This window comes from Drosophila gunungcola, chromosome 3R (genome assembly GCF_025200985.1).
Source record: "Drosophila gunungcola strain Sukarami chromosome 3R, Dgunungcola_SK_2, whole genome shotgun sequence".
NCBI lineage: Eukaryota > Metazoa > Arthropoda > Insecta > Diptera > Drosophilidae > Drosophila > Drosophila gunungcola.
The window spans coordinates 17992887-18018801 of record NC_069139.1 but is presented as its reverse complement, the minus strand read 5'-3'; the positions used below and the strand labels follow the sequence as shown (position 1 = coordinate 18018801).

General features: G+C 40.1%; 1 protein-coding gene across 1 annotated transcript; it reads left to right on the top strand.

The window, feature by feature from the left end:
- Nucleotides 1-215: 215 nt before the first annotated feature.
- On the top strand, nucleotides 216-25060 carry LOC128252568 (neuronal PAS domain-containing protein 4). The gene is made up of 11 exons (XM_052980361.1): nucleotides 216-876; nucleotides 2788-3172; nucleotides 12200-12381; nucleotides 15513-15583; nucleotides 16709-16798; nucleotides 18890-19183; nucleotides 21775-21959; nucleotides 22037-22143; nucleotides 22521-22674; nucleotides 22972-24179; nucleotides 24393-25060. Exons 1-11 carry the CDS (start codon nucleotides 807-809, stop codon nucleotides 24404-24406), a joined length of 2760 nt encoding a protein of 919 aa, XP_052836321.1. The 5' UTR covers nucleotides 216-806; the 3' UTR covers nucleotides 24407-25060.
- The last annotated feature ends 855 nt before the right edge of the window (nucleotides 25061-25915 follow it).

Here is a 25915-nt window from a genome sequence, read left to right as displayed (position 1 = left end):
AAACAATATTTATAAAAATTCTATTAATTGCTAAAAAAGCATTATATACAAACTTCTGCGTTGTCGCATTTCTTTGCCCCTTTTTTTCTGCTAGTGTATGATCACCAATCTCATTGGGTGAGCACTCCGCTCAGCACCAATACACGAATGGCTAGAAACAGGGACATGCAGAGCCCGGCTTTGGATGTTGGCCAGATCGGCAGACAGACTGAAACTGAACGAAAGCCACCTTACCTGTTTCGAAATCAAGTTTGCCGCTTCTGTGTCGCTCCGGTGATCCGCACAGAAAGGTGCACGCGCGCATTCAACACGGTTGTGTGGCCCCCGATCCGAGGTTCTTGTGTGATTTTGTGGATTTATACGATCGGAAACGGAACGGATTTGCTCGAGCCCCAGAGCCCAGGTGCTGGGCCCAAAAGCCGTCGGTATTTTAATAAATTGTGATCGCATCTCGGCTTCGCTTTCGTCGCGTCTAAAGTTATTATTATTAAACGCGATATGTTGTGCGTCATTTGGCCCATTTGATTTGCAAATAGCTAGCTGAGTTTTTTCTCGAAAAGAAACCTCATAAATCCTGATTTAATCAAAGTGTTGAATATGCAATGATTCCATGAATACCTATGTAAAGGCCAATGCAAAGAGTACGTAATAAAAAAAGCAAATAGTGTGCAATAGAAACCCCGTATTGGATCTAATAATATAAGTAAATAGTTATTATACATACCTAAATAAATAAAGTTAATACAAGTTATTGATCAAGTGTCAAACATTGTGGCTGATCGCAGTAAATTATGAAATAATCATTTATGCCAAAAGCAATTGGAGCAAGCTCTATAACCAAATGGATATCGCAAATTGAATCTTTCGAGCAGAGAGGTAAGTTGAGATCAAGGTCCACATCCCACCACCCGCACCCAAATCGTAATTTACCAATTTCATTATTAACTTTGATAGAAATCAAACAACAAAATACTTTAAAAGCGAGCAAACCAAAGCCGTAACCCCAAAAAATCAAAGTATACGCAGGCAAAGTTGCGCACAAAGAGATATATCTGTGGAGTTCTTCATTTCATTCAATGACTTTTGGTGGTCCCTATTCAAACAACTCCAAACAAATTCAAGCATCGACTCGATGACACTCCAAACGTCAACTCGAAAAAATTTTTTATCTCCGTCGTCTTTGCTTGTTTCCCTCCTCGGTGATAAGTTCACTTGACAATGAGTTGCAGCAAAGACCCAAAAAGTCGGTCCAAGACGCCAGCCCCGCAGACGGTAGTAAATACTCGAGATGGAAATTTGAAATTCACTTAACAAAACTAATTTCAATTGTTGCACTTTTCGGCGGGGGAAAAAGTAGAACCCAGGAGAGATTTTTGATATTTTTCTTGGCGCCAACCCAAGAGCCCTGGAAATGTGCCGTATTTCTGATTTTTTAAGGAAAGTGATAGTGGGATGGTTGCTTTTAAAGCTGGCCAGGAAAACTCAAACAAGTTAAGGGAAGAGTTTACTCTAAAGTAATAAAAATATAGGTCACTGCATTTAAAATGCGTTTAGAAATATTATTTTAAACAACTCATAACTAATTATTTTCAATGGATTAAAGTAACTACACTTTTAATATTAAAACAATGTCAGTTTAGTTCACATCTTGTGAACAACAGAAAATATAATCTTCAATAACATCAAAAAATTATAAGCCTCAAGGTCTAAAAGATTTTAAAGATTTTTTCATTTAATAAAAGTTTAAGAAAATATATTATGGTTTAATTCACTTCAACATTTTGAATAATGTCATAAACATTGACTTCAAAAATATGGTAGTTTAAACGATTAATACAAGTAAATCAACAATCAAAACATGTCAATTTAATTTAATGGCAATTTAAATACTGTATATTTATATAGTAACATATATATATTATATTTAGTAAAATATTAAAAGATAATATCACCGTGAGTATTGGTGGGTGAATTGTAGAGTTTTTACAAATACGTTTATATTTAAATTATAATATTTATTAAGGTTTATCTACTTTGGGTGTAAAGTTATTTGAATATCATAGCATTTTATAAAATTAAGCAACATTTTAATCAAATGACTCATTTTATTTATTGTTATTATCAAGATTGACACAAATTTGTTTACTCAAAGAAACTCAATTTTCCCTTTTCAAGAAGAAAAAAACATTTATAAGTCCCAAACACTTCTCGGAAAGCGAAATTTTAAATTGATTGATCATTATTTAAGACTTAACGAGTTTCAAATATGATCAACACAGATCTTAACCCAACGAGTGTTTAGTATTTGCGTTGTAAGTCTTTCATTAACCTCTAGTTACTTATCGGCCAGCGGAAAGCGACAAGCCAAGCAAATGCTATAAATCATTTTCAACTCCTTATGCAATCAAAGTGCCCAAATAAAAAATACATCAAAAGCGCCAACTCATCGGAGGGCATTGGGGATACTCCGAACCGAGCGTAACAATTGTTCAAATAGGCAATAACAATACAAATCAGTTGCTTCAAAATATGGCTTTTTGTGCCGCAGACAATTCAAACAATATCATGAACTATTTCCAGCGTATGAAAAAACCAGCCTAATCAACAATTGTTGTTTTATTTCATTAGCAAATCGAAAAGGTAGAGTCTGCAGACTTTCATTAAGATCTACATATTGATTGATATTATCATTGTTTCCTACTGTGATTGGCCAATATCTATTGGCCAAATAACCGTGACAATCCGAGACTCAGCGGCGAAAACCGCCTTCTCATCTCTTGCTTTTAGAATTGGAACTAAATAGTTGCGAACGTGCGATCGGCGAAATGTATGCGGATAATAAACGTGGCCTAGATAAGGTGACGGCAGCGACCCCGCCCACCCACGCCCTCCAGCAGCAGCAACATCCCCACCAGCAGCAGCAGCAGCAACATCTGCAACATGTCCTGCAACTGCAGCAGCAACAGCAGCAGCAGCAACACCTACAGCAGCAACATCATTTGCAGCACCAGATGCATACGCATCATAACTTCCAGCAACACGAAACGCCTGCAACACTTTCGCAACAGCAACACATGCAACAGCAGCAACAGACGACACAGCAGCAACAGCAACAGCAGCAACATACAACACAGCAGCAACAACAGCAACAGACAGCCGGCATGTTTACAAGGTAAGTTCTTAGCGCCAACATTCTGCCTTATCTCCATTTTCACACAAGCCACGCATCACAAACCGCACAAACATGCAAACTTTTAATTTCAATTTGTTTCGCACGCTTCGATATTTGTCAATTCGAATTTGAAATACGAGGCCAAGTTCGCATTTGGCGGCAACTAAACTCCTTTCAGCCCATTCGCTCCTCGCTCGAAAATACAAACTCCTTTCAATTTCTTCGTCGTCGTTTTCCTTTAGTTCCTTTGGGATTTTCACTGCTTTTGTTTTTCGGATGAGTCTTCTTCGACTGATACACAAAACAAAATTGTTGTATTTTTAAGGCTCCTAGATAAATTTTCTATAAAAAGTGATTTTTTAGGCCGAAAATTGCTTAACAGATTTAAATAAATTTAAAAAACCTCTTCCTTAACGCACAATTAAACTTTTTTTTATTATCCTAGTGCTACAAGTATTTTTACTACAAATTGAATTAAGTTTTGAAAAGCATTTGAAAACTTAATACTAAAAAAAAGTATAGGAAAAACTTGTCTTCTTTATAGAAGTTATAAACAACTGACAATAAAATAGATTTACTTTTTTATTATTCACATAAAACGGTCTAGCTAGATTTATTACTATAAATGTATTTTTTCTCCGTGTAGTGATGCTGATGCTTCGGCTGCCGGTTTTAATGGCCTCTTGTATTGGCAACTTGTAGTTCGCAGTTATCTGACCCTCGTAATCTCTTCGGTCGGTCTGCGTACCCCCAGCGCCAATTCGCGCAGAGCTGAAAAACGCGCAAAATTCACTCCCAGCTGAACCGCAACGGAGCTGAACGCTGTGCCATTTTATTTAGCTCCAATTAATTAGTGCTTCAAATGTTTTGCCATAAGTTAAACCCGCACAGTGCGATTGACATTACCACGTTGGCAATCGGACGTCCACGAAGACGACGATGGGGCCCCAAAAAAGGCGTCTCCAGACCAGAAAATCCACGGGAACCTCGGCACATCGACGACAAAGTCGGGGAGATGCCAGTAAAGTTAGCCACATCTTCTGGCTGCCGTTGCTTCTGAAATGTGTAAAACTCACGTGTGATGTTGTTGATGGCTCGTTCTTTGTCTGTTGAGATTTTTCCTTTTCTTTTTTTTTTTCTTTCCCTTATTTTTTTTTTTGGATTGGGAAATATCCCGTCTCTGTGTGGGAGATGGTTCAGTAGGTGTTGCCCTGATCTTGCGCTTTTTTATTTAATTTTTGGGTGGGTGTCATTTTCTAGGCTTACAGTATCCTTTTTGAAATTAGAGCATTTTGTAGTAGCACTCCGTATAGACCATTAAACAGTGCATAAACTTTAGACGGTGGCAATATTCTCCCAATTGCCGTCTAAAGTTTATCCACTGTTTAATTATTTAATTATTTTAAAAGTTTTCGGAGGATTACATGTTCATAACTGACTTTCAAACTATCGTTAATATGAAAAATACAGAATACATATCTTAAGCTTAAAAAAGAAGAAGCAAATATGAATGAAATATTTCACATTATATATTTGGTTTTAAATAAAGCTAAACAAAATTCTCTAAAAAACTAGCTAAGTTCAGTTCATTCATCTGAGTTTTACGTGACCCATGAAACTATCAATTAGCACATGGAATTGTTGGCATACTCAGACATCGAACTATCGAAAAGTAAGCTTCAAAGTTTTTTCTCCACTCCAAAAAAAGTTCATTGTTCGCGCGCCAAAGCACGCGCTCCACCACACTCACAGATCCAGATTGTAATATTTGTGGCATAGTAAAATCGGGCGGATTTCTATAAATATTTTCCATGCTCGAACTAGAAATGCTAACAACACGCCTCGCACTGAAACAAACAACCGTTAAACAACGAAAACTATATCAATATGCTCTAAATAATAAATGACACTAATTAAACTGAAGAAAACCTGGCGTTTGTTGTTTTTAACACATCCGGCCCGTAGAGTCAACAAAACTGGCACCACTCGAGACACCACAAAAAAAAAATCGAAGAAAAGGTAAAGGAAGCCGAGGAAAAGTCAGTTTTTAGCTTCAGATTCAGAGTCAAAGCCAAAAGATACATTTTAAAGCCGGCGAAGTGCATTTGTCGGATGCTTCCTGAGTGAAACTAACCGAAACCGTTGCGTACGGATTCTGTTTGAGTTTGTATTTGCTTTCGGGCCTGCGCCGTTGGTGTTAATTTTGGTAATTAGTATGCCGCGGACACTCGGCTAAGATACAATTTCGTTCGGGTATCTGTAACATTGCACGGGCTCCAGCTTTGGCAGCAATTTTATGCTGCTAATTTCATTAACACATTTTACGAGAAAAGCGATCAGCCGAGCGAACGAAGCTATTTACCCAACTCGGCTATCGGTGCAGTAAATGCTGCACCAGATCTCAGTATACCCAATGCACTGCAAAAGACTTGACAAAACGAAGAACGTTTTTTCTAAACTCCATATTTGGTAAAAGACATTTTTAAAAAATACTTTTAATATATAGGTTTTCATCTACCCAAGGTTTTTCAAGAATTTATAATATCTTGAAATCAAGAAGTTCCAAAACAATATTAACAATTTTTTCTTAGTCAATTAAAAACTATTATTAGTGAGTTAAATTTGTTAGTTTAAACCAAAATGTTGTATGGAAATTTTTTTAAATTTCAAATACAGTCACATAAGTTATTTAAGTAAAATATTTGGTGTTTGGAAATTTACATTTTCCATATCTAAACGGAATTCGAATGCTTGCAGTGACCGACTTCCGCATCCAGCTAATTTCTTAGATCAATATTTGGTGACGCGCGTCGAAACAGATTTTGGAATGCTCCCCTGTATTACCAGGAATAATCTGCCGAAACCGAAACCGAAACCGTTCGAGTTCAAAATGTTGAGCAAATAAGTGCGCCACCTCCGCCGCCGGTTAATTTCGAGATCGATGGAGCTGCCCTGGGGCTTACCAAATTATTTAGTTGCGGCATCCCTGTGCTAATTGCCTGACGGTAAAGTGCAACGGCAGCAAACCATCAATCCCGAGAGTCCCAAGCCGATGAGCCATACTATCTATACCGTACCCGTACCGTACCAACACCATAGCATCCATAGTTGGGGTAATTTCTGGCCAAGCCACCGCCGGGCACAAAAGTATACAGATCCAGAGAGACCAAGAACCAAGTCATGGGAAAATTTCCGTACACACACAATTTGGGGCTTGGCTTACGGGCGGAGGAAGAAAAAACTCAGTTTCGCACGCAAATTAAGATAATCGAAAGCAAATGCAGCAACGGTAGCCGCTCTCCATGGTTAGGCTCACAAAAAAAAAAAAAAACAAAAAACAAAAAAAAAAACTAAAAGAAAAAAAGAAGAAAATCAGCAGAAAGAAACGGGTTTAGTACCCGGTAGCAACAAATCATAAAAATATGAAAAATTATGCGGCGGCGTCGGAGGAGACTCACAGCTCGCAGCTCCCGCAAATGACGATGTCCAAGAGCCAATCATCGAAGTGTGCTTTTGGCAGTCCATCATTAAATTGTGGCTAAGATTCCAATCAAACATACAAGAGCATCGAACGGCAGACGGTAGCAGCTTGATTTCATTTCTTCTGAGGCAATGAAATCTCAGCTGCGGTCTGTGGTTTATTTTCGGTGTGGTTCATCTGCGGCAAAACGAGTGGTGCCGAGTGGTGCAGAGTGGTGTGGCGTGGTCTGGTGGTGTGGCTCGCATTTTTGAAATATATGCGTCAAAATAAACACAGTAGCTGCCCGCCAGACTTCTTTATGAGCTTTTGAGAGCAGTAAATTATATGGCTGCAATTTACGAACCCACAAACTCGTAAGTAAGCTAATTGATTGAGATAATTGAAGGATGGGTTAAGGATATAGGCTTCGGCGATTCACTGGAGGCCAAAGAGAATTTTTATAACCCCTTTTTTAAAATGGAATTACACACTCCAAATTTTTTTTCCTTACATCTCTAGACTTGCAGAACTTAAAATGAGAAAAGTCTCAATATTTGCAAAATCCCAATTATAATAAATTATGTATAGTTTAGCTAAGAAAATATTTAGATTTCTTAGTTTTTTTATTAAAATCAATAACAACTATTTGGCATTATTAAACAGTTTTGAGTTATTGTGTGCAATTTAAAGTGGTTCCTCATTTAATGTTTTTCTGCTGCATACATAATAAAAATATTATAAAACAACAAATATTCTTTTAAAGATTTGTATACTATAGGTCGTATTCTTTAAGCCTTATTTATGACATAAAACTGGCTACATAAAACTCAACGCTCACCTGGGGCAGGTATTACCTATGGCCTGGCATATATAATTTGGCTAAAGGCCGCTGCGCTCCCCATGGTTATTAGATGGCCAACATTTTGTGGCTTTTTTTTTTGTCCAGCTCTTTTTTCTGTGCTAAACGTCGCCCCGATGCTAATCTGTAGGTGTGCATTTGGCAAAAGGTATCGATTACTGCCACTGACTTACGCAGAACACAATGAGCCAGGCACCCGCGAAGTTATCCAGACAAAACAAGTGTTTGCTGATGAAAAAAATTCCAAGAAATCCTCGAAACCGAAAAATGGAAAGCATTGTGCGGCGCCTGGGCAATTAATTTGCCTTGAACTGGGAACCGGCAACTGGCAACTGGGATCCGCAAGCACGGTGTGTGTGGGTTCAGGACGGGCATGGGTTTAGGGTTACCCGAAGCTCCGGCAACTTGGGTACGAAGCCCCGGAGTACTGCCCATCAGTTTGAGAGGTCTGGCATTCATTATACGCCGTTTTGCACTATTTTTTGTGCGGCCCGCGATGCAGAAAGTCGAAAGGGCGGGGCGGAGCGGAGCGGCCAGAAATCATTAGAGCTGCCCGCGAGCTCAATACCCTGGACGAACTATATCGTGGGAATATGGCAAATAAACTCGCCCAAATTACACACACACACACACAAACAGAGCGCTAGAAAGGGAGAAATGGGTATTTGGGGTACTCGGGGATCCAGAGGGGAGTTATCTAGTCTGCGGCCAGACAATTCGCACAAGTCAAGACAGGAGAAGAGAAGACAAGACGCTCCAGGAAAAAGTGCAATAAAAATTTGCGCAAATTTCGTGTTTCTCTTGGCCTGCAATTGGTATTGACTGACTGGCTCTGGGATTCGCTGGTCTGCGAGTGGACTGTGCCCGGAATCCTCCAACCCGACTGACGCCCCTGATGCATATTAAAACTCGGCTTTGGATTGATACGTGCACGGAGAAAAAATTACATTCTTTGTTAAGTCTTTTCAATTTTTGTCTTACCTATTAGTTATCACTAACAAAAATGAAACTCTAGAACTTTTATATCCGCATTACCTTTCTTTAATAATTCTTTAAATATATATATTCTTTAAATATATAAAATCTTTAAATATATATATTCTTTAAATATGTATATATATTATTAAATATTAATGTTTAAATTTTTTCATTATGTTTTCCTAAAGCAACAAACACAAAAACTTTTATTTATCACTCAAGAGTCCAATAAATTCAAGAAATAGGAAAAGATAAAAAATATAGAATTCACATCCAATAAAATGGTATTGATCTTTGTTCAAATTTTCACCTGTGTAGCCCTAGCGGGTGGAGTTCAGTTTTGGGGTGGGTTGAGAAGTTCAGTGGTCTTGTGATTTATTCGCTGCCCACATTTTTACGATGGCGCTCAAAGGCCCTCTAAGGGCCTCCATAAAAAGCAGTCAGTCAGCCAGAAAACGAAGGATCTGAGCCAGCCCCATAGATGCGCATTTAAAATCCATTTAAGTTAATAGTTTGGCATTATGTTACCCTGGCGGTTTATGTGCTAATTAGTGAGGGATGGCGATTGGCATTGAGATCACTTGGAATCGGAATCGGAAGAATCTCAGCCAACAAGATTTGTGCCTAATTTCTGTGGAGCACGTTAAGTTTCCATCGCCGCCCAGCCCAGTGTTTTTTTATCTAGTCGAGGGTCGAGAGTTGAGGGTTGAGGGCCGAGGACCAGAGGACTGGACTTGGGCTTGATTAAGATCTTTACCAATGCGCCAGAGGATCCCCAGTCGCAGATTAAACATGTGGCTCCAGGTTTCAGCCACCGAGAGCCACCGAGAGCCACAGAGAGCCACCAAGCCACCAACACAGTGGCCACTGGTTGGATGATCCCACAACGCCTCGCTAAGAATCGTGTTTATGCTTTTAATTAGCAACAACAACTTGTACAGTAGTTGCCACAACGGCGAACGGCCAACAAGTTGGTGCTACTTAGTGCAGATTTCAAGGTAGCGATAGATATATTAAGAAATGTTGACATGTCTCGCTCACTCAGATAAATTTTGATGTAGATTACAGCGGCCGTTTGCGGTCCGTCCTCCACCCGCAACAGCTATATATAGCTGATATATCTCTCCCTACCCATTAACACGTTTTTGGGATTTTTATTTTCCTTACCTTTTTTTTATTTTGGGTTTGCATTACGAAAGGCTGATGGCATTATCATATTATCGCCTGCGCCACTGGCATCTTGTTTATGATAAATATTTGAGAAACTTATTAATTATGCCACAAATAGCCAGCCAGATAGCAGATCGCAAAAGCCTTTGACATTTTTAAGTAGCTAATTGGGAGAGGAACGTTCCCAGCTGAATGTGTGGGAGGATCGGAATGGATTAGCTGGGGTAGAATGACAATGACCAAAGTTGGACTTCATAAGATACTAATCGAGTAAGATTCGCAGCACAACAGCTGGCTGAGAGACATTCACAAGCTCTTTGTTCATTTTTAGGCTACAGTCGAATTTGTTTAAAAGAAGTAGAATATACTCATGTTCTTTCAATTCAGTGATATATTGTTAGGTTATTTATTTACGGTGCCATTTCACTATGTATGAACTTGTGACCTCTGGATTTTAAGCAATGTTAAAGTCACAATAACTAGCGTTAACGCTAAATATATTCATCTTTGTTTTCGTTAATGTTCAATTAATATAATTGAATACTAAACTCGTGCTATACAATAAAAAAAGACATAGATGTTTATGCAGTTTAAGTGGAGTTACTAAAGAATGTAATTTGGCAAAAATCTAACATTTTTTAGATAGTCTATTCTCTAGGGGACCCTTCACCACAGCCCACACAATTGCCCTGCTGAAAGCCAAACAAATATGTCAGCCTGACCACAAGTGTGCGACTCGCAATCGCAGCATTTAAATCAATATTCGCTTTAATTGTACAAATCACCTTGACTTAAATGCGCGCCAGTTGGCGAGCGAGTGAGTGTGAGCCACTCGGACCACTCAATTTCAATTCTGGGGACCGGGCTAAAAATCTGTTCTATTACGGCCAAGTGGTCAAGAGTGAATAGGCCTTATGCATGAATATATTTCAAAGCCAGAAGGCGAACGAAGCGTTCGATTTGGCTTCAGATTCAGATTCGGTTTCTTTTTTCACTGTTTTTTTGTTTTATTGCATGCCTCCGAAGCGGTTGTTGCATGCAACTCACAGTCACACGGACGCAGTGAGATTGTTTTAAATGTTAACATGGCCATTTAGAGGCAATAACAGCGGCAAAATGGCAGACAGTCGAACAAGGAAAGCCAAAAAGGCGCGGGCACTTGCTGTTATTACAACAATATTACCAATATTTATCATAAAAAGGCTTGCAAAATAATCGCCAACAACAACAATGGCCGGACGAAACGTCAGCATAAATATAAAAAAAAAAAAAAATACTCATACGCCGCATGCGCCGCCGACGCCGACTGCATAAAAAGACAAATTTATGATTTATGATTTCAACCTTGTAAATAATATGCTCACAAAAGTACACACGGACAGTTTTTGCTAAACGCTTGTGCCGCTTGCCCATAAGCAGCAACAACAACAAGCACAACAACAATCGCAGTGGAGCGCTGACCAACCTACTTGCACAATTTTTCCGCACAAGGCATGTGGCAAGTGTGCCCCACATCAACCACCGCCAGACCGCCGAGCAACCACTGCACCACCACCGCCGAACCACAGCCACATACCGCTGGTTGTATGATTTTTAAATGCGCGATGAGTTATTTATGCATCGGGGATCGCGCCGCGGTATGTGCGAGCCATCCTTAACCCGTTGTGGTCAGCGGATTGAAAGGCCAATAAAATATGGTACTCTTTGCTGAATAAATACTTATTTGTTTGGCAATAAATAGATGAGGTTAAGCTTAAGTATAATTATTATCTTATAGGTATATATTCTTTTTACCAGATGAAGGTTTGTAATTTTTGGAAGTTTTAAGAATACTCTGGTAAAAAATATTATGGTACGACTGTGAATTATTTTGGTATTTTAAAAGTTCAATGTTCTTCAAATAAAGATTTACAGAAATTACTGTTAAATGTTTTAAATTTTTCTTAAGCATACATACCTTTGTTTTAATAGCTCTAACTTCCAATGCTATTCGTTTCAATAACATTTATTGCCTTTCACTAAATTTATTTTACCTTGTGTTTATGAATAGAAATTATAAGATATAATGGCGTCTCAATATAAGAAGTAATCCTTATTGGTATAATCTCTATTGTAATCTCCATTGGTATTTTAACTACCAAATAACACATAAAACGGCACTATTGTTAAGAGTTTTGGCACAATTTAAATGTCAAGTCTAATGTGAGTTTTTACCTTTTATGGGTAAATCACAATTTAAATATGGATATGTCAGTACAACTGGATTATAACTTTATATTGAACTAAGAAAAGCACATAAAACTGCCAGAGAAATAAGTAGAATTCCTCAGACAATTCCAAAACGACACCAACCACCTATTAATGGGTTAATAAGCCCCAGAGCAAAACGGAGACACACTCGGTAAAGAAACAAACGCGAGTGTTTGGCTGCGAAAACACATGCCTGGCCTGGCGGCTAGTTTCTGTCTTATTCTGTCTGTCCACTCCGCACTTATTAAGCCGTAGCTGTGAACGAGCCCATATATTCTAATTGTTCAACCATTTCCATTCTCCATTGCAGATTCGATGCCAACAAATCGACGAAGGGCGCCTCGAAGATGCGACGCGATCTCATAAATGCGGAGATAGCCAATCTGAGGGATCTGTTACCGCTGCCCCAGTCGACGAGGCAGCGCCTCTCGCAACTGCAACTGATGGCGCTGGTCTGCGTCTATGTGCGGAAAGCCAACTACTTCCAGCAAGGTGAGTCTCCCCGGGTCCAAAAACCGAAGACCCGTACCCCAATGCATATATGCATGCTGATAATTGGCTGCTCGCTGATTGAATATGCATGAGTCATGAACAGATGGAGATTGCGGCTGTGATTGTGACTCTGCGCAGTCGGGAAGATTGAGACCGCCGAGTGCAGGACCCACCACCGTCGCACTTCAAAAATGCTTTTGCCAAGTAGTGCAAAAAATTTTGCCAAATCCCGCTAATGTTTTTATTATTTAAAAATTCCTTATGTTTACAAAAAGCATACATGTACATTTTTAATACATTCGTTGACTTTAACAGTGCAAGAATTGATATGTTCTACAGTATTACCTAAAAATAGTAAACTTATCCAATACCGATAGAAACATTTAAAAAGGGCTGATAAATATAAGCCCTATGACATATAAATGCTTTAATAAAAAAGCCATTTAACAAAAGGCTTGAGCTTATTGAATTATTTATTAAAAAATTAAATTATTAGATAAATTTCTTTTATAATTTAATAAAATTGCTTAAAAAGACTTTAAATTAACATTTTTCAACTGTTCGGACTATGAATCATAGGTTTCTTTAATATTTGAAATAAACAGGATTCACTTGACATGAGTAAAGTTGTTCTGTTTCATTTAATTTAGTTGAAAGCTAAAATAGTTTTTTCCAATTGCATTTAATATTGCATTTAATAACTTTCAAGCACAATTTTTGGCGAGTGTTTCGCGGTCTTTCGTTTAAGCAGGAATGAAAAACCGCTAGGCGCATGGCTTCGCTTCGGTTTAAACCAACATCATTCATATGTCGAGTGTCCCTCTATCATGGCCCCAAAAGCCCGGCTGAAATTGTTTTTGGCCAAGTAATTGCCGCAGCGTCTAGGCACGCACCCAGGCGGGCCAAAATTGCTGGGGGCCCCTCGGAGCCGCGGATCCTCGGATCCATCGGGTCGGTCCCCAGAGGTCCCATCCTCCTTTAATGCGCATGCGCGCAGGTCAACGCGCAACCGAACAAGATCGTTCGCTCTTTACTTACCTATTTGCGCTGCTATTTTTCGTTTTCGTTTTTGTTTTGTTTTTTCTGTTTTTTTTTTTTTTTTTTGTGGATAATTACGAAAATTGTTTTTCAAATTAGCGTTGTGCGGTACATAGGCCCATAGATAACACACCAGACTCGGGTACTCTTAACTCTCGGCTCGCATCTCAGTGCGCAGACAGAAACGAAACGAAAACTGGAGGAAACCCATGTGAAACTGTTGCAGATCCGTGGCATACCATACCAGCATCCATTCTGTACTATCTCGAACCACCAACTCCTCCAACTGAAAACGGCAAACGGCAAACTGCAAACTGCGAGGCAATTTCACAATTGCAATGGTAACAACGAGCGTCTGCCTGGCATTGCTATAAATATTGCGATAAATCAAAATGTGCGATTTATGTGTTCTACAAATTGCAAAAAATTAAACTTAAGTACTGCTCTTTTCTCCATCCATCTCTCTTCTCCGCATTCCCATTCCCATAAGTGTGAGAAATAGTCGGCGTTTTGTGGGCCTCGTATCTTTCGGTTATTTGGGTGTGCTTTCGCTGTTGTTGCTGTTGTTGTTGTTCATTGTCATTGCACAGTTTAAAAGCATTTATAATCACAAATTGTGTTAATATTGGCACGCCATCGAAATCGCTTTGTATCTTTGTATCTCCAAGTTCAATGGATTCGTTTGCTCTCAGTCTGAGCTTGTAGATATGTGGGTGGGTGTGGCTGCCGCGATAGTCGCGATTAATGAAATACATATTTATAAACCGAAATTGAGTTTTCAATACAATGAGATTCTTTCCGTTTTCAGTTTGTATGCAAGATCTTAAGCCCGGCGGCTTGGATCAGTTCGAAGACCGTATAATTGGCTAGCATCTAGTATTGTCATGTTTGCTAGCAAATCTCACAAAAAAGGCAAAAAGCTGTGAAGTGGTCACAGACTAAAAATAGTTTTTGGTTTTAGATCAGGGTGTTTAATTCTTGCAGGTTGATTTTTACATATTATTGATCAATGATAAAAAAATATCCATTGAATTAATAATTTAGAACTGTCAATTTTAAAAATAAAGGTATACGTGATTAAATAAAGACCATTTTCTAGTCTTTGTAAAGATGAGGCGTTTGAACAATTTTTTTAAGTAAGTGATTTAATTAAGTTTTTTTGATATAAAATTCTTTAAAACCTAATGACTTATCGTCATACCTATTATACCCCATATTAAAATCAGCTACGTTCCCTTGCCCTTGTACATTGTAGCCAAGTGGAAAAGCATTGAGCTAGCTGACACTCCTCTTTTATTTTTATTTTGGTTGAATCAGGTACGCTGACGACAGACTTCTTGGCAAAACGGATTTCTGAGTATTTTGCCCGGATAGTGGATAGTATAAAGGCCCAGCGAAAATCTGACTGCATTCATGGCCTTTCCGTTTCAAGTTCAATGAAATTACCAGTTGCGGTTGCTGCTGTTGCAGTTGCAGTTGTTGCTGCTGCTGCTGCTGCTGCTGCTGCTGCCGTGGTGATTGTGGCCTGATGCTGATTTTGTGGCTGTTTCTCTTCGGTTTTTTGTTTTGTTTGCCAGGTGCGGGAGTATCTCGTAGTGTTTTAAAAATAATTGATCTTGATGCTGCCTGCAATGCAGCTGCAAAACAGCAATTGCACTCAGCGATCGCTGCCTGATGTTGCTGTTGCCACTATCGTTGATGTTGCTGCTGCTGCTGCTGTTGCTGCTGGCTCTCAGTGACAATGACACATTTTCTTTTTGTGATTCACTTGTTTTTGTGAGGCGGCAAACATCGTTGCTCATTGTATGTAGAATATAATCAATGAATTAACAATCAAATGCATCTAACAATCGCCGTCACAAAATGAGAGAGGTACTGAGTCTATTATTAACAGATAGTTTTTTAATTAGCCAGGCTTTTGCATACAAATTACCGCCATGGGAAAATACTCATATCCACTTAGTGGATATTTTTCCCCCTACTCAATACGGATGTCTTGATCGGCAGGGCGCGCCTGCGCAAGACTCAAAAGGTCAATTAACTTAATAAGCACTATTTTCAAGAATTTGTTTTCTGCGTTTTCCTCATTGCAGTTTTCAAACGTCACAATGCGATGCATCATCTTCATCATCAGACAGCAACACCAAATATTGGCTTCTCAAAGGTAAGAATAATAAAAAGCAAAAATATTAACTGCTTTTTTCTTAAGCATATAAGCATCAATGAAATAACATCCAAGCGCCATATATTATTCCAACGAAGAGCTAAAAGTTCAAAATAAATTCATTCGTTTCCATGGAATTATTTCCAAACAATTCATATTCAATCACTGCATAATTAGGAATCCGATTGCCGAATCTGCGTTCATTTACCATATAACCTCGGCAATTTTCCGTCCCGATGACATTTCGATTAAGCTCCCAAGGAACCGAGAGAAACAACTCAATTTAAGCCATCGCGGTGACAACTCAACCGAAAGTTCCCGGGAAAACAACTCTATTAATGGCACAAAAGCTGGCCATATCATAAGTCAGAAATCGTTTTGCTCGCCGCCACTTGCTGCGCCAAAAGCAAGAAGAGGAAATCGGCCAAAAGCCAGCGGGCCAAACAATAAATGCCCGGGAAAAACCAGAGATTTACAGGAGCAGCCACTAGAAAAAAAACAAAAAAACCAAAAAAAAAAAAACAGAAGACAGAAGACAGTAGTCAGTCAAGCTGCCTGGCACTGACTGCTCCAGTCGGGCGAGATTGATCTACATACCTGTGCACACTCGTGACTGAATTAAATACTATAACCACAGTACTACTCATACTCCCCCCTTTTCGATTCCCCCACCATTAGCTTTTTTGCGAGTTGTCAACGTGGGTTTTAGCCAGGCTTTTGGGCTAACAATTTATTAGTGCTCAGACGCGAAAATGAATTTGCATTTCCAACACAAGATTCAATTTATGCTTTTTCAAATAGAGGGTGTTAAAAAAGAAGTAGCCTGAAACCATAATAGGACGTTTAAATAACAAGCCTACTAAGGTCATATTTACATTTATTTGATCGTAATAAAGATTTAACCAAATATCTATTTTATGAAATGTAACAATTAATACCTTTACTTGTCGTTGTTCTTAAAAATAAAACAAATGTAATACTTAATTGAAAAATGTCTTAAAATGCCTTGAGAAAATAACCAATTTAAGTTGTATGTATTTATCTAAACTTTAAAAGACTTAAATTTATAATATTATATACTATATAAACAATCACCCTGTATTCAATCACGTATTTGTCTTACAGGCACTCTCCGGCTTTTTGATGATGCTCACACAAAATGGCAAATTGCTCTATATATCGGATAATGCGGCCGAGTACTTGGGCCATTCCATGGTAAGAGATTTTTCGCAGATTTTGCGAAAGTTGCGGATTGTTTTGGGCTGGTTTTGTGTTTTGGTTTTGGGGGCCGAAATTGTTACAACCGTTGATACAAATCTCTGACAAGCGACAACAGGCAAACGACGATGCCTGTCGTCGTCAGAGCATGTCATAGTCTCCTAACAGCAGCAGCAACATAAGCACAGCGGCAACATAAGCACTGCAGCAACATCCGCGGTGCAGCAGCAGCAGCAGCAGCAACATATTTGTTGCAGTTTTTGTGCTGTACTAGTTGCTGATGTTGTTGCTGCTCCCGTTGACAAGTTAGTAACTGTCTAAAGACCTAAAGAGACCCGATTCATTGAGCTTATATAAGTCCGTTCCGTTGGTTCCCTAAACACCGCAACTCGATGTTTGCTGTTGCCCGTGATTCAAGCTTTGTTTATTGCACGTTTATGCCGCTTAAATAGCAAGGTTATACATGTAGAACAAATATATACAAACAATACATATATATATATATAAATATATATATTTTAGCTACATTTGTACTTGGCCTTTCACTTTGCATTTGAACCGACGGCTTAAATAAATCTAGCCGAACTGAGCACATGTGACATATCTCCGTTCTACAAATAACATAGCCGACATTGACAAAGGTACCCGAGATAGGTGGCCAGGTGATTGTCGGCTCTTCGAAGTCTTCGAGTGTTCAACGGGGCGTATGTGTAATGTCTGGGCCCCACGAAAATTATGCCATAAATCAGAGTCTGGCCTGTGATCCCAAGAATGGTTAAGAATGGGATATGTTCGTGGCCGAAAAACTTGATCAGCCTCATATCAAAAGGAAACGCTCCACTTGTTTTTTCTTGGCCAGACAATCTTTCATATCAACTAAATGTTGCACTTCCCCCGCTCTGGAAGTCAAAAAGCTAGACAAGAACAAGCCAACGGCAAGACAGGAGAACCAAAAAAGTTAAGAAAAGTGGAATAAGAAAAAAACACAGGTAAGCCAATTGGCAACCATGACATTTGACAGCCTTTTGGCCTTTGTGCAGAGCCTTATCAGGAGTTCGGAGGAGTTCCGAGGAGTTCAGGGAGTGGAGAGCTGGGAGACACCCACCGGCAGCAACTAAATGGTCAGCGAAGTTCATAAATTCACTCGTATGCCATGTGTTGGCATAATTACGGGCACAATAAAAACCGAATTGGTGTGCACATGGACAGGCCCAAAAGTGGCTTGCCCAACCTTTTAATTTGTGGCAAGGCTCGGAGTTAGTTAGCGGCGGCAAAGACTGAAAAATGGCAGCACCAACAACTACGGGCCAAGTTAATTAACAAACTGCCAAAAATGTCAATAGATCTTGGCAACTATAAGGTTGCTGCTGTTGCTGTTGCTGCTGCTGCGGTTGCTTTTACTATTGCCGATGTTGCTGCTGTTGTTGGGCATCATAATTCGAATTCGATTTTTGCATATTCCCATAACAAGTTGCCATTGTCATGTGTCATGTAGCGACAGTGGCCATAAATAAATTACAACCACATAGTCTTGCCATTATAAATTGGCCGATCGTTCGTTTAGCTTCGATCGCTCTCTCTGTGGCCATAATTGTCAACAATAATAAAAGCTAATGACATAAACGGCCAGCAGGCAATTGGCCACTAACATCGAGGCCCCACAAAACGCAGATGAGCCTGCGAAAGCCGTCTGACACATATTAACAAATTACAACCATGGGCTGATTAATTGAAATTAAATTTTACAGGATAAAAGTATTTCCATTTACGATTGACTTTAAATTAGCTTAAAAACAAATATTTGTTATTTTTAATTTTATTTATTTATTTTATAAATATATTATTTCATGAAAAGTTTAAAATACCTTTTGGAAATGTCTTAAAATAAATAAATAAAATTAAAAATAACAAATATTTGTTTTTAAGCTAATTTAAAGTCAATCGTATATATATATATATATATATATATTTATTTAGAGTTCTTGAGCCACGGCCAAATTCCGCTTGCAGCTATATTGCACTGCCCAACTATTTGCTGATCAGTGTAAACCCATGTTAACCATGTTCCCTTTGCCGTTCTCGTTACAGGAGGATCTGCTGATACACGGTGACTCCGTTTACGATATCATTGACAAACAGGATCACGCAACCATCCAGGCCGAGCTGAATAGGAACGTGCCGCCGCAGCCGGGTGGCTCGAGTCAGGCGAACAGCGGTGGTGCCAGCGGTGCCGGTGGTGCCGGCGACTCAACGTCCAGCAATGGAAGTGGTGCCGGTGGTGCTGGTGGCGCCTCCAGTCTCGAGGGCGAGCATCGCATGTTCCTCTGTCGCATGAATGTGAGCCGCAATGCGCGACGGCAAATGCGTTTCGGCGATCAAAAGGTGAGTGTCAATACACTAAAAAGAAACGTATGTTTAAAGCGGTTTTAAGTGTCCTTCTTGTAATTTAATGTGCAATTTTTAAGGAGGAATTACATCTTTTAGCAACATTTTAATCAAACAACAATTGCCACACAAATCAGCATTTATACAGATACTTTATACCTAATGCCTTCTTTGATTAACATTTTAAAATAATATATATTTTGACTGTTATTAATGTGAACATTTTTTTTTAAAACAACTACCAGAGCACAAGCAAATATTTTAATTCCTGCTATATATTTTTTAAATTTGTATTATGTTTTACAAACAATTTTTCTATATATTCAGATATTTCTGTTTGCTTTTAAACTTAATTATTCATTGATTTCTTGTTTCTAAGTTCTGTATTTTTTCTCTGTGCATGGTTGCGTGGATGAGTAAGCGCGTGTAAGTCTCTGACAGAAATTGATGAATGAATCACCTGGGAAGCGTGTTGCGTGTAACACTTTACCACACTGCAGGCTCTTCCACTCCACCGCCCAGCATCGACATCTTGCTCGGGCATGAATTATGCATGAGGGCAGGGAAATGGAGATGGAGTTGGAGATGGAGTTGCGAGTTTGGAGTAGAACTCGTACCATGCGTTTGAGCCGGCGGCCAACTGGTCATACATCTTGCCAACGAGCCGGGCTTCTATAAGCTGACAAACGATGACAGTTGATGGGAAACGGGTGGGTGCTGCAGAGCCCCCATCCCACCTGGCTTTTACCTGCTCTGATTGGCCGCCTCTCTGCGACGACGACGACGATGATGATGTGAATAAAACGAGGCAACCATATGAAGTTGTCTTCCCAGCCATCTCAGCCGCAGGTTGAACAAGACAAGACCAAATCTGTCAACGTGTTGAGCGACGCGTTGGCTGTGGCAGCGACTCTTACCCGTTTTGGTCATGGATGTTGCGATCTGTTGGATCTGCTACTGTGCACCAACCATGTGGTGGGCGGTCGCTTCACTTTTATTCATATCTCCACCGATCCAAGCCGCGTCCATTTTTGTTTTCCTCGCTTTTCGCAGATGTGCGGTGAGCAAAATTATGGAGATAAGCCCGGGCGTTGACAGTTGGCTGAAAACGTTTTTAATTAAGTTGAGTGTTGGCAGTTTAATGAGGTGCAGGAAGTGCTGGTTGGAAGATTTTCTTAAGACCTCTGTGGATAACGGTGTAATGCGTTGGCTTAAGAAAAGTAGGAAGTAAAAAGTTTACAAAAATTTCACAACATATTTAAAGCCAGGACTCGGCAAATGTGTAAAGCCCACAAATATCTAAGAGATGACAATTCAAAGGGGTAAAATATTTCAAGCTTTAACTATTAATTAAAGATGACCAAATTTTTTTTTTATAGTAATACCAATCATGATAGGAGGGATTGGTAATTAATTAGTACCTTTAATGTAAGGATCTTCAGATATACCATTCCCACGAATAAATAACATACGATTTTGAAAACTACCTCCTTTTCTTTCCATAATATGAATTTAATCTGCTTATTTAAAGTCAAACTGATAGATTTATTGAAATCTGTCTTCAACTTCTTATGTTTTCGCATATTATTTCAAATATTTAGCTCAGTTAACTTAAAATTCCGTATAATAAAGATGAACAAATTCAAAATTACCCAAGCAATTTCAAAAATTTAAATATACGAAATAAACGAATTTTTGAGGAAACGGGCATTCTAAATCATATCCAGCCTGGTTAGGAACTTAAGTACCTTATCTTATCCTAAGCACACTCGACGCCTAAGACCCACATGAACTGAAACGGCGATAACCCCCAAAGTCAAGCCCCCGAGCCGGGCAAAATGCAAGCACATTCACTCCCAGGCTGGCACTCGTTAATATGCAATAAAAATGGACCAATAAATAATTATGAATGAGGTCAGGCACAGTTCAGAGCTAGTAACCAGTGTGCCAGACGGCCATACCCCATAGACAAAAGAGCCCAAAAAAGTCGAGAAATAAAAAATAAAAGCCAGGGGAAAAGAGAAGAGACGGCGACAGCGCCGGCAGTGGCGCCTGGTCCCCAGTCTAAGGTCGTCTCATTTACCAAAAAACGAAAGACAACAAAAAAAACCCCCACAATCGACTGTCTGCGTCATCCGGCGGGTTTTGGGGGATCGGGCGGTTTTGGTATCAGGATCGTCGAGCTGGCTGCATTTGCATTTAAGCAGAAGAAGCTGCGGCGGCGGCGGCAGCCTATAAGCCTCGAAAATGCAATTGCAGCTTGGGTCGAAATAAATGCAGGCACGTTTTAATTGGGAGACAATGGCTCCGAGTCGACGAGCCTGAGACTGCCTGGTGGGTTTCTGTGTGGAGGAGTTGGCATACAAACATTTCTGTGATTGCCTTTTTTAAATTATGGAATCAGAGTAAAATGTCTATGAGAGAGTGCGCCGGCATGCCGGTCCAAAAATGGCCAAGCTACTCGTACTCGTACTCCCCAATTGCCCCACGTTGGGCGCCAATTTTCGTGGGAGCCGATGTTGAGAAAACAAGGGAAGCAATCCCAAGAACAAAGCTAAATGCGTTGCCCCGTCTCTACCTATTTGCAGGTTGTCCTGGTCCAGGGTCACTATTTGTCATTCCTGCCGCTCTGCAGTCGCAACGAGCCCGTCTTTTTGGCCACCTGCACTCCGATCGCCATGCCCGAAACCAGGGAGTGTGTGGTACAAGGTGCCACCAACGTCTTCACCACCATCCACTCGATGGACATGAAAATAGCCCACATCGACAAGAAGTGAGTAGCGGCGATAAATGGAAATTGATAGTTAAACTTAAGGAAAATGATGTTCATGGTTATTTCATTGCTTTCAGTGGCGAGTTTCACTTGGGCTATGACAAGACCACGCTGCAGGGCACATCCTGGTACAATCTCATCCACAGCGAGAATCTAAGGGAGGCGCAAAGTAAACACAGGCTAAGTAAGTGTCTAATTAATTAAAATGAAGATAACAACCCAATTTTAAATATTGAAGATTTTATTATAGTTTACTATGCTAAAATACAAAAGCTAATAACTAACTAAATCTACCAGTCTATGAAAAACTAAAGCTTTTAAAAGATATTAGACTGCTGTTTATACCAAAAACATATTTATTTATTCTATAATAAAGCTTAAGTTATTCAAACTAATTCAAAGCACTTGGTCTGGGGTTAAACCTTCCTATTGAATGCTTTTTTTTCTAAAGGCAGTCGATAGATAACTTATAACCTGTTAGACGCCGTTCACATCAGGTTGCTGATTTAATATGCTGTAAAGTAATATTTTATAATTAATATTTTTGTGTTTCTTTCACAGTTACGCAATCGGAACAGGATCGCAGCTGTATCCTGCTAGTGCGAATGCAGAGATCTAGTGGAGAATACACATGGGTTCATGTGGTTCTCCAGGTGCGAGACAGTCCCGATTCCACTCAACAACCTGTTATTGTGTGCACAAACCAAGTACTCAAGTAAGTTTATAAAAACGTTTAGACATAAAAATTGTAGTCAATAAAATATCCTAAATGACAGCCAAAAGTTATGCAAAATCATACTAGCCTTGAACTTAAAACTGAATTATTCATTATGTTCTTAGGAAGGCCACGCAAGCAGAATAATTTTTAAAAATTATTAATCTACTGTTTTTGTAACGAAATAAGTGGCTAATAAAGTTAAAGAAAAATAAAAAAGTTGTATTTTAAGAATTAATAATAATATATAATAAAATATAATTAAAATAACATAAAAACATTGTTTGTCTTCCCCAGTGATCGCGAGGCCTCCATTATGCTGGCCAACTCCTGGCTGTATCACTACTATACCGTCCAGTCGAAGATCCAGTTCGGAATGCCGCTGGAGAGTGGCATCCGTGTGGCCCCGGGAACCCCCTCCAGTGGCTATTACAGCCCGCATGCGTCCCACCCACCGGCCACGCCTGGTGGCGCCACGCCCAGCCTGGGCATAGCCAGCAATTTTGGCAGCCACCACCATCCGCATCACTCGCACCACCCGCACCACCACCATCATCACCACCATCCGGCCACTGCCTTCCACCATCATCCGCACATGGGAACCTATGGTGGCGTCTATCATGCCGAGGCAGCCATCGAACTCAAGGACGATCAGCCGCTGTTTAGTTTTCAGGAGCCTGTGGACTACAGCCAGGTCAACAGCCAGGTGAATCCACCGAATGCAGCGAGTACCCCAAATCCGCCCACCTCCAAATCGGCCACGCCCCCGCCTCCCAAGAAGCGGGCTCGAAAACTAGAACCGCTTTATTTGCACGCAGAACGTTCTCCGGCGGCGGCGATTACTCCGGAACCGGATTGCTATGCCATCCACACGCATCCGGCGGCTGCATATGCCACCTCATCGGTGGTCAGTAGCGATGCCTCGGTCATATATGCCACCATTGTGCCAACGAGACCGCGGCTACCCAATAAAACACTGCCACCCGATCCGGCGGATTTCATCGAGCAATGGAATCCCAGTCCGCCATGGTCGGAATCGGCGCAAAAGGCTTCGCTGGATAGCTTTGGATCCTCGCATGAGCTGAGTCCCTGCATCACGACCACGCCCCCCACGCCCACCAGTGCCACACCGCATCAGAGCGGATTGGGCACCAGCCAGGCAATAGGGCCAGCCTTCAGTTTTGAATGGATGTCGGATCCCCTGGTGCCGGTTGCCTATCAACAGTGGCCGCCATCCGGTGACCACCATCAGCATCTTTCGCAGCACTTGAGCCAGAGTCAGAACCACCAAAATCCTCTCCAGCAGCAACAACATCAGCATCTGCAACTTGGCCAGCAGGCACATCTCCACCAGCAACATCAGCACCACTTAGCACTTCATCACGGCAGAGAGGAGCAGGAAACGGTGGCGGTGGTGCCACCGATACCCATTTCGATACCAATACCGATTCCGATACCAGTGGCCACGGGCCATGGGGATGCCGGCGAACCGGTCGAGGATAGAGGTTAGTATTTACTCTGTTCTCATTTAAAATTGGCACGACTTCCAAAAAGCTGCGGCCAATTGGCACTCGGACGCTAAGTAATTAAGGCCGCCAAAACAAAGCCGAAAACTAGTAAAAAGCAACTAAGTTATTGATAAGCTATAGGCTTCCCCCAGGCACATGCCACGCTTATGCTAATGCCCCTCTCCGCCCCTCATATCACATATATTTCAGATCCCAAAAACTAGTGACCAGCAAAGCATGGAAATACCCAGAGATCAGAGATCGGGGATCGGGAATCGGAGATTGGATATTGGAGATTGGAGATCTGCCATGGCGGCCAGGTGATAATCACACTTAAATTAATTGCCACTTGTCATCTTAGCGTTTAAATTATTTTTACCTAACGAAGAAAAGAAAAAACGCAAAACGCTATAACACATACGATTCTCGATAAAACAGCTAATTTAAGTGATTTCCATAAAGCCCTTTTGTTTTCCATTTCCCCCCATTTTGTATGTGCAATCTTGAAAAACACACTTAAAAATAAGTATGAGTCTATGCATGAAAATAGCGCTTGGAAATTAGTTTTGCGATTGGCCCGCAAAATATAGAAACAGAAGCGAAAACATCCAAGCCCAGCCAAGAGAGCTCTATTAGTTGTAGCGTTTTTATTAGCGACATTTTTATGGCGCGCGCTTAAAGTTTTTACGATTATTCGTATTTCTGTATCTTGTACTCGTAACGCCGCAATTATATATGTATGCATCTGCATAGACTATTTAGGTTAATTATTTTATTTTATTTATTAAACGTTTATTTATACACATATTTATTACTTGCTTTCATATTTTGCTTATTGAATAAACAAACTTGTAAAGTATTTTCGTTTGAAGGAAATTCCAGAACTTGTTTCTTTGAGTGGGGATAGAATGGATCGTTGAATATTTTAAGCCGAATAAATTATGATACTCTACGGGGGATTTTAAGACATTGCAACATTCTTTTAATTTTAATAGGCAATTATAAAAATCTTATTGCCAATAAACTCTTAAAGTCAATAGCAATTCCGATTAAGTCGTTAATGGTTAAAATGTCTGCATCTTATTTAAATGAACACGTCAACACACTGTAATTTTATTCTTGTTTATTTAAAGGAAAAAATTAACATTTTCTTTTTGACAAAAGCTCCAAATTCAGTTTTTTTCTCAATATAAAGTTACAACTCTTATCTGTTTTTTACAAAGAATACCTATTTAGTTTGAGTGCCAATTTAAGCCCATTAAGCTTTTGATGAGCTTAACTTGACCCAAATCACAGCACATGTCGTAAACAAAGCAAAAATCTCTGCAATGTGGCTTTTGATAACTGATCACAAGACGATTACCATAATGCCGAAAAACGCGATGGGAAAATGTCATGATTTTCCTGGGTTTTCCATTAATGCCTTGCACTCTGAACTGCCAGCCGAATTCGAATCATTCGCTTTCGCCCAGAAACTAACCAACCGAAAACCGCAAAAAAAAAAAAAAAACACACACCAAATTCAAGTCCGATAGCCACTCCCCACACCAATGCCCCAAGTTTGGGTAGCATTCATAGACATTTTCAATTTTAAAGAACTCGTACTGGGGGCACCACTTCATGGTGACGACGAACCGCCGATGAAACCGATGAAACCCCGATGAAACCTCGATGGAACCTCGGCGACGACGCAGAACAGACGCCAGACAGTTGGATTTCACACACAGGCCCAC